This window comes from Phytophthora ramorum (genome assembly GCF_020800215.1).
Source record: "Phytophthora ramorum isolate Pr-102 chromosome Unknown Phyram_PR-102_s0009, whole genome shotgun sequence".
Lineage (NCBI taxonomy): Eukaryota > Oomycota > Peronosporomycetes > Peronosporales > Peronosporaceae > Phytophthora > Phytophthora ramorum.
Window position 1 is genome coordinate 338,625 of NW_027150655.1, and position 13,661 is coordinate 352,285.

The 13,661-nt window shown below is 54.1% G+C and overlaps 5 protein-coding genes across 5 annotated transcripts; 3 read left to right on the forward strand and 2 right to left on the reverse strand.

The window, feature by feature from the left end:
* Positions 1-710: 710 nt before the first annotated feature.
* Positions 711-1,520, reverse strand: KRP23_9837 (uncharacterized protein; the record flags this gene model as incomplete). The annotated part of the gene is made up of 1 exon (XM_067895443.1): positions 711-1,520. The coding sequence occupies one exon, from the start codon at positions 1,518-1,520 to the stop codon at positions 711-713; it is 810 nt and encodes a 269-aa protein (XP_067741659.1).
* A 1,192-nt stretch (positions 1,521-2,712) lies between these two features.
* KRP23_9838 (uncharacterized protein) lies at positions 2,713-3,471 on the reverse strand (the record flags this gene model as incomplete). Its single annotated transcript, XM_067895444.1, has 1 exon — positions 2,713-3,471. The coding sequence occupies one exon, from the start codon at positions 3,469-3,471 to the stop codon at positions 2,713-2,715; it is 759 nt and encodes a 252-aa protein (XP_067741660.1).
* A 928-nt stretch (positions 3,472-4,399) lies between these two features.
* KRP23_9839 (Peptide-N4-(N-acetyl-beta-glucosaminyl)asparagine amidase A) lies at positions 4,400-6,226 on the forward strand (the record flags this gene model as incomplete). Its single annotated transcript, XM_067895445.1, has 1 exon — positions 4,400-6,226. One exon carries the CDS (start codon positions 4,400-4,402, stop codon positions 6,224-6,226), a length of 1,827 nt encoding a protein of 608 aa, XP_067741661.1.
* A 2,851-nt stretch (positions 6,227-9,077) lies between these two features.
* KRP23_9840 (uncharacterized protein) lies at positions 9,078-9,425 on the forward strand (the record flags this gene model as incomplete). The annotated part of the gene is made up of 1 exon (XM_067895446.1): positions 9,078-9,425. One exon carries the CDS (start codon positions 9,078-9,080, stop codon positions 9,423-9,425), a length of 348 nt encoding a protein of 115 aa, XP_067741662.1.
* Positions 9,426-11,427: 2,002 nt separating this feature from the next.
* Positions 11,428-12,432, forward strand: KRP23_9841 (uncharacterized protein; the record flags this gene model as incomplete). The annotated part of the gene is made up of 1 exon (XM_067895447.1): positions 11,428-12,432. The coding sequence occupies one exon, from the start codon at positions 11,428-11,430 to the stop codon at positions 12,430-12,432; it is 1,005 nt and encodes a 334-aa protein (XP_067741663.1).
* Between the last annotated feature and the right edge of the window lie 1,229 nt (positions 12,433-13,661).

The following is a 13,661-nucleotide window of genomic DNA, read 5'->3' on the forward strand; positions in this document are numbered from 1 at the left end:
CTCCTTCACTACTTCGGTGAAGGTCATCACGTGAGAGGTTGCGGATGCAAAATGACGGATGACTGGTGCAGGACGCTTGTGCAGATCGAAAGAGGACTCGAAGTATCCATATGAACTGCCCGTTGCGCTCGTTGTTTATGGTATGAAAACCGAACACTTGTTCGCGAGTGAGTGAGTGAGTGATCATACCGCTCCGTGGACAAGCGAGCGCAGGTCTCCTTTTCGAGCGCTCTGAGTAGCGCCAGCACGATTAAGCTGGCAGCAACATAGCCCTCTGCGACCAGCTAAAAAGAAAAGTATGCGGCAGTTGATGGTCCTTCAACTGGGAAGGATGCTTCGGCCAGGCTTGGCCCCAAGTTTGCGTGTGCTAATTTCAGGAGAACACCATTAAAGCTGACTAGCTGGAAATGAGAGTCGTGGAGGCGGTACGAGAACTCCATCGCCATAATTCAACGCGTGATACTGTCTGAGTGTCTAAGCTGTCAGGCAAGTAAGAAGAAGAAAAAAATGCAGTGTTGAGCCAAGCAAGTTACTTAAAGTAGCACCGACATCGACAAACATTAGCGTACGTCTGATTCATCAGCAGCGTTGCACCAAGAACAACAATATATTTCCGCCAAGCTACTTGCTGAGTGGATATGTGAACGTAACTTATATTTCTCTTACGTAACATTCATGACTGGCAAAGACATTCACCTCGTGGACTTGTTTCAGTTGCTAGATTCCTTGCTCTCCCAAGTGTGGTCGCTCCAAAGCGCGTCAGCCAGCTCATCGAGCAGGTTTCGAGCAGGAACTGGAGCATCACAGATCGGGTATAATGTGGCACCAGCATTGTCGTGTTTTGTCTCGCCTAAATCTATTGGCACGGCTGCTCCAGCAGGGCGGCTCGGAGCAGCTGCCTGGCCGAACAACATTTCCAGTTGTGAAGATGTGTCTACCAAGCCTCCCTGAGTGATTAAGCTCGCTCGTTTGCCTTCGCCTTGCATTGCGACGGAGTCAATGGAAGAATTAGCGGTGAATGACTCGTTCTCTTGGCGGAGCCTCTCATCTTTGTCTTCTACTACGAGGCAAACAGCACTCTCGTCTTGGCGCATTCTTGGTCGTGGTGACACTGACTTCATGCCTGCAGGTGATGCACCACGTCGTGAGAGTTCCACTAGGGCTTGAGGCCGAGGTGTCGACACTGCAGCGCTAACCTCAGCAGTGGAAACAGTCGAAGTTGAAATCGTGGTGACTCCATCCATCAGTGAGCGCGCTGCCGGGTTACGATGGAGACGCGCCCCCCAGCGCTTGAGCTTTTGCCGCAGTTTCTGGCCGTGCGTCATGGCCTGGCGAGTCGACTTGGTACCGATGAATTCGGCAATCGCCGTCCACGGTCCTCTCGGATAGCGGTCGAGCGCCAGCCAGAAGGCCTGTCGCTCTTGTGGCGTCCATCCATACTCGATCGAGGGCGACACCGGTAGATAGTGCAGCACTCGCCGCACCGACATCAATTCATCGTGAACTTTCTTGGAGATCATTGCTTGAGGTTGTGTGGTACAGGTTAAATTGACAAGTGCATGGTAATAGTCAAAGACTCTTTAGACTAGCAAAATGGCTGCTCAGTAAGAATCCGACTTAATTTTTTTGGTTTACGGCTTTATCATAATAACCACAAAATCCAACTTTTGGGTCCGGACGTGGCATTACGAAGGGCGCAGCGACGACTCCGCGACTCGTTGACTCCACAGTTACATAGTAAACATCAGGGCAGTTTGAGTCGGTGCATGGAGCCGGGTAATGGCGTGTTTGGAATCTGATAGAAGCCGAGCAGATAACCAATATCCACGGAGCAAGGCATTCGGCTGGCACTGTTACAAGTCGTTTTGGCACTAGCACGTCAACTGGGTCTCAGTTTCATACGGAGGTCATCCAACCATCTTTAAACGGATGTACTACGGTCATAGTTCATTGGCACCTCACCGACTTGCACCATCAAGGCACAACCCGCATCAAATGCGTTCAAGCAGGAATGCCAGTAGTCTGTTGCTCACAGAAAATAACCAACATGCAATTTTGCGAGCACGAAGGGGCGGGTGCTGTGGTCTCTCATATGGGCTCTGGGCTCAATGCTGCGTTCGTCACAGGGCAGTATTCACTCAAAGCGAAATTTTACGTTGTTGACCCTCAACTCAAGTCGCCGTCAGCTTTGCGCAAGTCACCTCAACTCGCAGCGCTTGCAGAAATCCGAAATGGGTTCAGCTCTGCTATACTTTTTCTTGTTAAAGTTAAGGATCTCATCTTACTTAATGTCGACCACAGAAATCATGACTTATACGAGTGGGTGCGGTGAAAACTTCAACTTCATGACCATCACTCACACCTCACAGGATACTTTTGACACTAACGGCTAACGGTTGGCGTTCATTGCTCTCACAGCGCTGAAGAAAGGCTGCAGATGGCAGGATGGCCCTACCGCCCCCATGACGAAGGCAACTCCAAGCCAATGATAGAGCAGTGGTTGGGCCAGAGCCCACGACCCCAAAGACCCGAGCTTGAAATCTTAACCGGTGTATTTTAATTGAATGTAGAATGTTAAAAGAACGGCACGCTACCTCCGCTACAGCACGCGATTTCAAGACGCTAGCTCGAAGATACCAACATGCAAACGATACGCCGTGCATACAGCTAGACAATAGAACTGCTTCATCCCCAGTTCTAGAACGTGAAGCCTCACACCATGTTCGCGTTGTGGTGATGGCTCAGCTCGTTGAGTTCGTCGTCAGAGAGAATCTCAAGCAGTTCGTCGAGGAGGTCCTGAGGCAGAATCTCTGGGTCGTCTGCAAAGTCCGTCACCGTCACTTCTTCAGAGTACTCGGACAACATCAGTTCCACTACACGAGTAGTATCGTCTGAGAGATGGTGGTGGTTCACAGTACTGTTCGGGTGCTGCTGCGGTGCCCCGATTCCGGGCCGTATGACACAGTTTGGTCCCAGCATGCTGATGTCACTCACGTGGAGACCATCCATCTCGACGATGCTCACCCCATCCACTATCAACCCCGGTTGTAGCTCTCCAGCATGCGCCGGAGAAGCAGGTAAGAGGCCAACGTTTCCATCCGTCGCTGCCTCCTCAGTCATTGCCGACATGGTTTCGATCGAAATGCCAGCGGTGACCGTAACGTCGGCGCTCGTTGACACATTGACTCCGTCCATCAGCAAACTCGCCGTGGGGTTGCTGCGTAGACGCTCGTTCCAGCGTTTTAGTTTCTGCCGTAACTTCTGGCCGTGCGTCATCGCTTGGCGGGCCGATTTGGTTCCGATGAACTCGGCGATCGTGGTCCAGGGGCCCGCAGGGTGTTGCGTAAGTGCAACCCAGAAGAGTTGCTGCTCGTGTGGCGTCCACCCTTTCTCCGACGAGGCAGACTCCGGGAGGTAGTGCAGCACCTGCCGCACCGAAAGTAGTTCTTGCATCACCTCGGGGGAGATCATTGCTCGTGCGTGTAGTTGCTGACGAATTGCCGAGTGACCCTCGAGGTTCGGCACGCATCGGCCATCAAGATGCATGTGGCGAGGTCACGATAAGCACCGACACGTTGCTGGTGGTCGTCACCAAGAGTATCCACACTTGAGTGGTGAGCTCCCCCCATCTGACGATCCCATCCAGCTCTCGAAAACTACAAAAATCCCTTTTCAGTCCAGCGATTAAATGTGGACAGACCATCATGCCTGGGGCAGCAAGTCCCCAATTACGGAGCACTCAACGCAATGCGTCGACCGCAGCTCGTGACTGGCCACCGAAGCCTATTAAATCGCGGTTCATCGAGGCGGCACAGCTGATACGTCAAGTCGTTTGGCAGCTCCAGCAATAGGCGATGAATAGCAGGCCGGCAACCTTATCAAAACAACGCCTTGGCAGAACGGCCAAGACCGCCCATCGCTGTCAATGAAGTACATGTAAGTATGATGCGCATGCTCTAACTCTTGAAAGTCTTGGGCGAATGTGAACTCCGGCGCCGGTGCCTGTCATTGTAACATGTAGTTCGCGTTTTTAGATAGTCGTGTCGTTCTCAACAAGGCAACCATGTCGATCTAGCTGTAAACGTCGACGCAGAAATACCAACACGAATTTGTGCATCCACAAGTGGTCGTCTCGCTCGCAGCGAAAGGCTTGACATACAAGAAAATTACAAGAACAATCCACAGACTCTGCAATAAAAAAATTGCGAAATGAGGATATCGACAGCGTTGACCGCCACTACACTCCTTTATCCGAGATCAATTCGAACGCCAGCCACGTTCACCCCGCCGCCGCCAGACTCCGACTCAGACAACTCGCTCAACTCAAACATGTCTGATTCCACTGCAGCCAATCAAGACGCGATCCAAATGAGTGAAGACGCAGAATCGAGTTGTATCAATGGCGGCGAAGCTCGGACGCCTATGGGACGCCACTGCGACGCTGCTCGCAGCGCAGAGCCAATTGCATTCTAATCCCAGCAGCGCCCCTACTGTGGAGAGGGCGGTGGAGATCGGGGGTCCTGCATACGCCAACGTGAGGGGGGCTCCTTGCGTCCTGCCGCTGGTGACGCACGACTTCGCCAATTCCTACTGGCATCCAGCAGTCGAGACGTTCGGGGCTCCCCCCTGTGAAGAGGACTACTCGGTCGTGTACCTGAAATGGTCCACGAGCTGCGACGCGGGGGTGCAATACGATCGCATTGCGGCGGTTTGGGTGAATGGCGTGGAGCTGCTGCGGACGTCCACTGCCGAGCCGTCAAGGGAATTTCGAGTGGCGTGGGAGGTGGCCAAGGACGTATCGCTCTATGAGGGCATCTTCAAAGCCGGAGGGACCGTGGTGGTCGCTCTGGATAATATCGTCAACCCGACGTACACCAGCAGCTTCAAAGTGGACTTGTCGCTCGAGTTCTACCGACCACTTGACTCAAGCAAGGAAACCAAGCACCCGGATCAAATTCTGCCAGTTTCGAGCAGTAATAAATCGTACGGGTGGTTCTCGGAGAAACCTACTGCAGCTCATACAGGACCACCGCATCGGATAGTGCAATTGCCGGATAATACCGAGGAGCTGTATCTGGAGCTCTTCCTGTCGCATCACCAGTGCGACGAGTTCTACTACTCGAATCCGCCTGATGACTTCGCTATGGCATTTGCAGAGAGATTGGCGAAACGCGGCAATATCACCCGTGAGAATATTGGAGACGCGGTGGATAGCGCGAGCTGTGGGGCTGATGGCGCTTTCCGGGAGGTGCAGGTGCTGGTGGATGATCAAGTGGTGGGCGTGGTGTGGCCATTCCCGTTGGTGTTTACAGGAGGACTGAGTCCATACCTGTGGAAACCAATCGTGGGCATTGGAGCCTTTGATGCTCCGACGTACATCCTGAATCTGACGCCGTTCCTTGGTAGTTTTCTTGGAGGCACTCATGCTGTTGCGTTCCGGGTAGTTTATGGAGAGGCTTTCTGGTTGATCGATGGGAACTTGCTGGTTTATCAAGATGCAGGAGCTGTCCGCCCAACACGCGTGGAAGTGCTGCAAAAGCGCTTAGAGCGCTACGTTGAGCCCGCCCTGGTCACGCTGCCTGCCATGGTCGGTGCTGGAAGCGAAAATATGACGAGCTTGAACAGCGCATTTTGGACTTCGGTCGTGCGCGATCTTTACGTGAAGACCAGTGTGACGACTTCAACTGGCAGAAAGGTATACACTCTGCAGCAGCATTTCGACTTTACTAACACGCAGATGTACTCATCCGACGGGTTGGACCAGTGGTTTGAAAGCCGCACCCACGTGGAGACCAAGATGGCAGTCACCTCGTTATCTGCTGCACATCCTGCGAACGACTCAGGTCAGCCTGATGAGCCAGCGAAGGTGGAAACGGTGAGCGTCTCGCAGATGGAAGACTACCCTCTCGCCGGGAGCGTGAGCTATCGCCTGGGTAGAAATGGATCTTTCGTGCTAGTGACGCAGTTCGCGAACTCCTTCTCGCGGTCGACTACGATGGAAGGCTACGGCACAGGTCTGCGATTCGACTATCGACCGCACGATGTCCACTCGGCATTGACGGCGTCTGCAGTGCTCGACTCGCGGCATGGTGGAGGTAATGGCTCAACAAGAGCAACGTATGCGTCAGCTTCTCCTACTGAAGGGTGCTTTTCTCGTGAAATGGCAGCGGAATCCGGGCATTTGACTGTCGACAACAGCAGCACTGAATGCAATGCGTATGAGTGAACAGGCCAGTCTTAAACATTGCGGTGTCCAGTTTGTAATAACCGGCTAGTACAAAAGCCTATTTGCAGGAAGCGCAGCAGGATTTTGACTGACCACCTGATCGACAAAAGCCGTGAGTGAAGGTGTGAGTGGATGCCATATTCAGAGCAATGCGTGTTTGGTGGTTGCGACTTCGTAGCTGTACGACAAGGGTCGTCATCTCGAGCGACTCATGACGAATGGCAGTAGCAGAGAATCCCTTTTTACCTTGCGTTGTGAGAAGTACCACTTGGAAAGAGCAACCCGACAACAGCCCATGCTGTGGTGATGCCACGCCGATTGATCGTCTCCGCTGGTATCAAAAATTGCGATAAGAGTGCAGAGCGAATGTGACGTCTCGAGTTTTGGAACCAAGTACTACCATTTTTTCCTTCGCAAACCGCATCCATGGGAATGGTTAGACTTCGATAAGGGCCACCCACTTAGAATCGTAGCGTGTCTTGCTACTTGCAGACGAGTCTCTGTAGGCATAAGTTGCCGCCTTCCAGTCGTCAAAAGTACGAACGCGAGGATCTGTTGAAGCTGCCACCCACTCAATGAGGATCCATTTAAACTTCGGTGATGAGATAGATAACGAGATCACATAGGGCTCCACTCCCAGCTCGCGATAATGCCATCCTTCTACAGTCGCGTCAGCGGTGGTGGGAGCGGCCATACCACGGAGCCAACTGATAGCCAAACCAACTGCGGCTCCACATTCTGCAAGTCCCAGCCCAATTGGCGTCGGCAATCCTACAACACCCAACGCTGTAAAGCGCCACGATGCCCCTCCTCGCAAATGCCTCCACCGTTTACGATGGCAGAAGCAGACATCCAGGATACGGCAGTAGAGCCTTCTGCTATGCCACTTGAGGTGAAACCAATCCATTTGGCAAGCAGAGAGGTTATCGCCCAGATGCCCAAACCAAACCCAGTGCAAACAGCAACAGAAAACAAAGACATTGGTCTAGCGGTTGTCGCTGTCGGTCGAACCGCCGTCATCGCAAATTCCCCCGCTACAGCACACAAAGCCATTTCTTTTCATCTTGGCCCGACTGCACTAGCTCCCCAGTCGCAGTACCCACAGTCAGTCTCTTCGACCTGCCCTCTTGGCACATTGCTCAATCGCTCACTCAAACACTGAACCCGTCCAAAAAAGCAGCGATCCTGGCCAAGGGGGCCAGTCGGTACATTGTCCACATCAGCAAAGTCCGCGATAATAGCAACGACGTGAAGTTGGCCATCGACTCAATCGCCAAACGGGGCCCCACGCAGTACAGAACTTAATTGCAGATGAACCGTTGAACGTCAGTGATGCGCCCAGACCCGCGTGAGCAACAGAACATGACCTGGGACAGACTAATGATCCCTATGAGCAGCATTTGAAGTACCATCATCCCCTGCAGCACGCTAAACACCATAGACCCGTGCATCGATATCGAAAGACACTAGTCTTCACCCGTGTGCGCCCTGGAGTGCAGTCTGCACCAGTGACCCATTTCCAGAGCGAGCTGTTGTAGCTACGAATGAAAATACAGTTGTGAAAACTGGGGTATCTTTACGGGCTGTAATATGAGTGCGTAGTTTAGCGAATGCTTGGCGATCGGGCACCAGACGTGTGCCTTCGACGACTACCCCTGTAGTGTTCACGTTGGAAACGCAACAATCTCTGTAGTAACTGGTTGACGGCTTTGACGTAGAAAATAGTAAGGCTGGTCGTTCCAGGCGTTCGTGAGACCACTGGAAGACTGCCGCTGAAGCTTCAAAATGTCGGGCTCGACAGCTACCAAGGCTTCTCGAGCGGTGAAAAATGCCTGCTTCTCGCCCATGAGACCTTGGTCATTTATTCACTGCTGGTCTGCAGTCGGAATATTCAAGGTAGACATTGAAATCTGGGAGGAGTAATAGTCGATGCTGCTCATCGCCGCCTGGAACATGAACAAGCTCAACTGAGCCTCAACCGCCCACCTCATGACGCATTCGCCCTGGGCCTCGATGCCTTTCTTGGCCTCTGCAAGTTCAAGCGGCGTCTCGGACAAGTTCATAATTCCGATGATCTCGACCACTTCTGCTGCTGTTCCAGACGCACCGAGAGCGGCGAACCCCACTCTTCCACGCCACCCAGCAAATGGCTCCACTCGGCCTCGTCAGTCAAGCGTCTGTAGGCGAAGTAGCTGTTCTTGCCGTCAAAAAGGTAGCCCGTGACCACAAAGACCGTCGTAAAAGAGACTACAATCCGAAGCCACGCTGCTCGCTGCTTCAACGCGCAGTCAAAACGACCACTTCAAGGCTCGTGCTTCTGTCAAGAAGTCGTACCGTTGATCGACGTCTTACAATCCTATCATACAGAATACAGTTCCATCGCCATTCAAATAGTAAATGCATCACTTTCGAGCCTTTTTTATAGCCTTCTCCTCCCTAACTCGTTAATTCCTCGGCGGAATGGCAGGTCTCCTGCGGCTTCAGGGCCCATTGACGCCAGTCTCCCCAGACGAGCTTGCGCGTGGACACTGGCGAATTTACCGCAACTGATCGACCATGGGCTGTACGGCGGCGCCATCTGCGGGTGCGCCACGTTCTTCGGCCAGACGCAATATGACCACATCGGCGTCGTGGTGCGCTCTCCGTCGCTGGTTCCAGACGCCAAATCGCCAGAGGACGAGCTATGTCTATTAGAGGCGACGCTCACGGGCGTCAAGTTGTGGCCACGAGGTCGCAGCGCGCAAGCTGCAGGCGAACCGCTCGCTGAAGCTGCAGAGCAAGGCCGTGCAATTCGGACGGCGCAGCTTAGACGCCCCCTATAGGACAACCCACAACCCGGCCAGGCTCCTCAATGCAGACGTGTCCGTGCAGCGAACCGATAATCACTCGCGAACGGATTGTTGCGACGCTCGTGGCCACCAAGACGGCGCTGGCGAGACTCAACATGGAGCCCGCTCGTACGGACAAAATGTCTGTCTTTGACAGGAAGGCGCTGCTCCAGGAACAAGACGCGGTGCATGAACGATACCAGGTATTAGGCGCCGAGTGGACAGGCAGGGAACGCTCCGTGTTCGAGAACGCAGTTGTGGAAGGAGAAGTGAAGACTACCGAGCTGTTCTGCTCCCAGTTGGTGGCGGGGTTGTACCAGCATTTGGGATTCCTTCTGCCGTACCCGTCGGCGAATTCGTATCTGCACTAGCACTTTAGTGATCCACGTTGTGGCGACTTCCTCACGCTGCAACAGCGTGCAACTTTCTTGTCGGAGATTTCGCTGCGACAGGAGCTGGAGAAGGAAACGAAGCGATTTGGACGCGTGTGCAGGTGACCAAGGAGCGCGGGCCACGGACTAGGACGGAAACGGCTGCTATTGTGCACTGCTGACGTCGCCACCAGCTCTTCCACACGCTCAGTGAGCCTGAACTCTTGGCGATAGCTTCCCGGTTTCGACGCCGCGTATTGGCAAAAGGAGGAGTTGTTTTCTATCGAGGAGCTCTGGGGAGTTGATTCTACGTTGTCGAGCGCGGGGATTGCGACGTCTTCATCGACTATGATCACCCCACACAGCGCTACAACATGCAGCAGACGGAGACAACTCCAGAGCTTCAACGGAGAGTGCAGTTTCGAATACGTAAAACCATTGCACTACCTGAGTTCAAGTCGTCGTCCAGTCTCGTGGATAAGAACCAGCGCCCACATTGCCACGAATGGTACTGGTTACGCTTTTGGAGAATGAACGCTCAACTACGACACCCCACACAGTTCAAGCTAGCACTTCTAACCCAGACGATGACGAAGGGGCTGTTGTGTTGTGGCAGCTCGACAAGCGTACGTTCCTCGAGATGTTAGCGTTCCACTCGGGAAACCAGCAGTCCTTGGAAGAACGACGGCGTTTGCTCGAAGCACTGGAGTATCATCCACTTTTTACTGAGCTGGACGCAGTGACGTCTCGCCTACGAATTCCAGTTCACGAGCAAAAGCAACTCGCAAATAGTTTCCTCTGAGCGTTCGTGCAGGAACAACAATTCTCCGGCAAGATAACCCGGGTGATTACTTCTACCTGGTTGAGAGTGGTCGCTGTGAGGTGTCACGTTGAAAACCGAAGGCAACCAAGCCTTCTGTAGATCGTGTCATTGGCCGTGGGGCAAGTTTTGGCGACGCTGCACAGCTGTACAATAGCCGCCGTGGCGCATCGATGAAGGCGCTTGAGGATGCTTGTATTTGGTGTATGGATCGCGCAAGCTTTCTCACTATCACTCGCAGCGGCTTCACTGCGCTGCACCAACTATTCAAGAAAGTGAGCAACACAGTCGTTTCCAGTTCCAACGAGAGTTTTGCTACAGAGCGCGACTTACACCATATGCTCACGGATCTGGAGTACAATAACCACCGTGTTACAGGGTGTGATTGCCGCTTTCGAAGTGGAGAACGCTCGATCTGATGACTATGGTCAACGTCGTGTGGGTGGTCTCGCCAGCAGTACAACTAGAATCTCCCTACAGATGCATCCTGGACTGCCCACGCTCTATCCGCGACAAGGAGGGCTTGCAGGGATTCTACGGGGTTGTGCCTACGAGTCTCGGTGTTTCCACGTATGTCGGCTGCAATGTTGCCCTCTGCGAGTCGCTGCGACGCCCTACGCCACAGAGGACACAAGCAACCAGCTCTCGAGCGTTCCCGGCCAGATCCTGTGCGCCACCACGGCCTCACTCGCATCGCAGTACATCTCGGTCCCGGTCGACGTTATCCGGTGATGTGTGCAGCTCCAAGGCGCGATGTGGCATCCAGAGCTCGCGTTTTCGACGTACGATAGCGTGTGGCATTGCGTACGATCGTCTGTGCTGGAAAAGGAGGTGATGGAAAACATTTTGCGAGTGCTGCTACTTGATGCAACACCCAACCAGCAGATGCAGACTTTCTGCAACAACGTTTTTCACACCATCCAAGGTGACACGACATCCTGCTAACTATGACCGTGTCGGGGTTGAGCTGCCACGCGGACGCCGAACTTGGGCAGGGTCAAGTCGAGCGAGATGGCTCTGGAAGGACATTCCCAGAATGGGTTCAAGTTACCATCATTCTGGCTTTGCTGGTCGCATTAATCCCAGTGTGGGAGTTGTGCACTTTCTCACTCGGCTTTGGCACTGTGGGCTTTTGCTCATTTAACAACTGGATCATCAGAGCACAAGTGACTCGACAGGACCATGACGAACTACTACAAGGCGCACGAGAAGCAGGTGACCGCGTTCCCGCGGTACAACGAGCTGGCCGCGGAGCTGCGCACGAGCAAGCAACAAGTGGCAGCGCTCTCGCGGTGCAACGAGCTGCTGCGCGCGCAGTTGCGCACGAGCAAGCAGCAGGCGACCGCGCTCTCGGAGCACAGCGAGCAAGTGCGCGTGGAGCTCGAAGAGGCCAAGACCAAGGCCATGCAGCACGAGGAGGAGAGCAGCACGCTCCGCACGGAGATCAAGGCGCTGCAGAACAAGGTGAAGACGGCTGCCCAGGAAAAGCAAGACCTGGAGACGCAGCTGGTAGTCTCCCAACGCGGCCTCTGCTCTAGCGCCTCGGACGAAGACACGGACGAAAGCACAGACGAAGACACGGACGAAGACACGGACGACTACGTTGTGCCACCCGTTGACCTCCCTGGCAGCTATCGCGCGCAGGACCTGCAAGGGGGCGAGTTGGTCGGAGGAAGATACGTTCTCTTTACCAACTGGGGATTCAAGCGCCAACAACAGCGCATGCCTCACTTGCGTCCGATTCCGGAGCGTACGGACGCTGGTGATCGTGAATTGCCTTCGTCGGATGAAATCAAGGAAGCTACGCCTGTGAAGTTGTTGGAGGTCGTGAGCAAGCCTGCAGAGGTGTCGGCGCAGACGCAGGAGCGCCGTGTCCAGAAGCGGGCGTCCGACGAGATCAGCGACAGCGACGACATGGATCATTTCCTACGGCAAGTTCGACGACGGCTGGACTTTTGCATGGCTGGCGATCATGAATCGCCTGCGTCGGATGGAATGAAGGAGGCTACGCCTGCGACCTTGGTGGAGGCCGTGAGCAAACCCATGGAGGTGCTAGCGCAGACGCAGGAGCGCCGCGTCCAGAAGCGGTCGTCTGAGGAGATCAGTAGTAACGCCGACATGGATCATTTCCTACGACTAATTCGACGAAGGCTGGACTCGTGCTTGGCGGATGCTGCCACCAGGTAGTAGAAGATCACGATTGGAGACAAGTTGCTGGAACGGTTGGCGCGGTGAATTGACACGTTTGGAGGCACCCATCTCTGCCGCGTATCGTAGCCACTCCGCGCAACGCGGGACTCATTTCTCCCGGTGTTCCAAGCAACTTGGACATCAAGCGGCGCGTTGGAAGTTTGACGAGCGGAGACTCATTTCTCTCTGTCGTGGCTGATCTCTCGTTGGAGGTTTCTGGACGTGGAGTGCCGAGGCATCGTAGGCCTCACATGAAGTGTGCCAGTAGGCTCAGTTGATCGGGGCTCATTACCCTCGTTCAAGCTGTAGCTGCTGGCGTGCTTCGCGTGAGGTGCGAGTGTGGTGGGCTGTTGCAGTGGTCGACAGGGACTCATGACTCTCTGTCGACCACTGTGATTGTGCACTTGCTTGCGCTCCTGCTTTGCTTCGGTGCTTGCGTCCGAGGCTTTCTACGTGTGATGTGCCTGGATTTCGCTCGCCGAATGGACACTGCTGCTTGATGCCAACAAGATATTGTGATGAACAACCGACCACGCCTGCGAAGACCAGTCCGAAGACAAGTTCGCGATTTCTATGTGTAGCTTTAGCTGCGTATGACTTTATCATTGCTTTTGTGCTTCCAAGGTTGTTGTTCCATTGAGTCGTGTCTTAACTACTGGTGCGCTACCAGCTACATTTACGAAGCAAGCTGCAATTTCTCTACTCCAACAACGGACACCACCTTCGTCCGAGCCCGACAGCATCGTCCGACAGCAAGTGGCCTGCGTGCTTGCTCACGATCTGCACACCTTCGCCGTCGGCCAAATAACGACCACCAGTCCACCACTGCGTCTACCGCAAGACGCGCGTCTGCACACCGGTCTTCGGTGGTTTGTTGTCGTGCTCGACCCAGTCGCTGCTCATGCAGCAAAATGTAACAGGGTCCATCTCGCGCCTGCTTGCCCCGTGACAAGAAGCTGGCAGGGAACGCGAGCTGTGGTGCTGTGCCCCAATTTGGGGGCATCGCTGCCGCTGTCTGTGCCGTTGTCGCTCTAGCGTGCTTCGTCATCTACAAGATGCGACAACGTGCCTCCACAATGCCCATTAATGCAGCCATCTCATACTGTACCCATTTCACCACTGAAGATGACCTTTCATTACCAGCACATAGTCTTCGCGGGTTTTGCCGACGGGGTCTTGGGTCATTGGTTAGTAGTACCGCTCTCACTGTTAGCCATACATGGTGG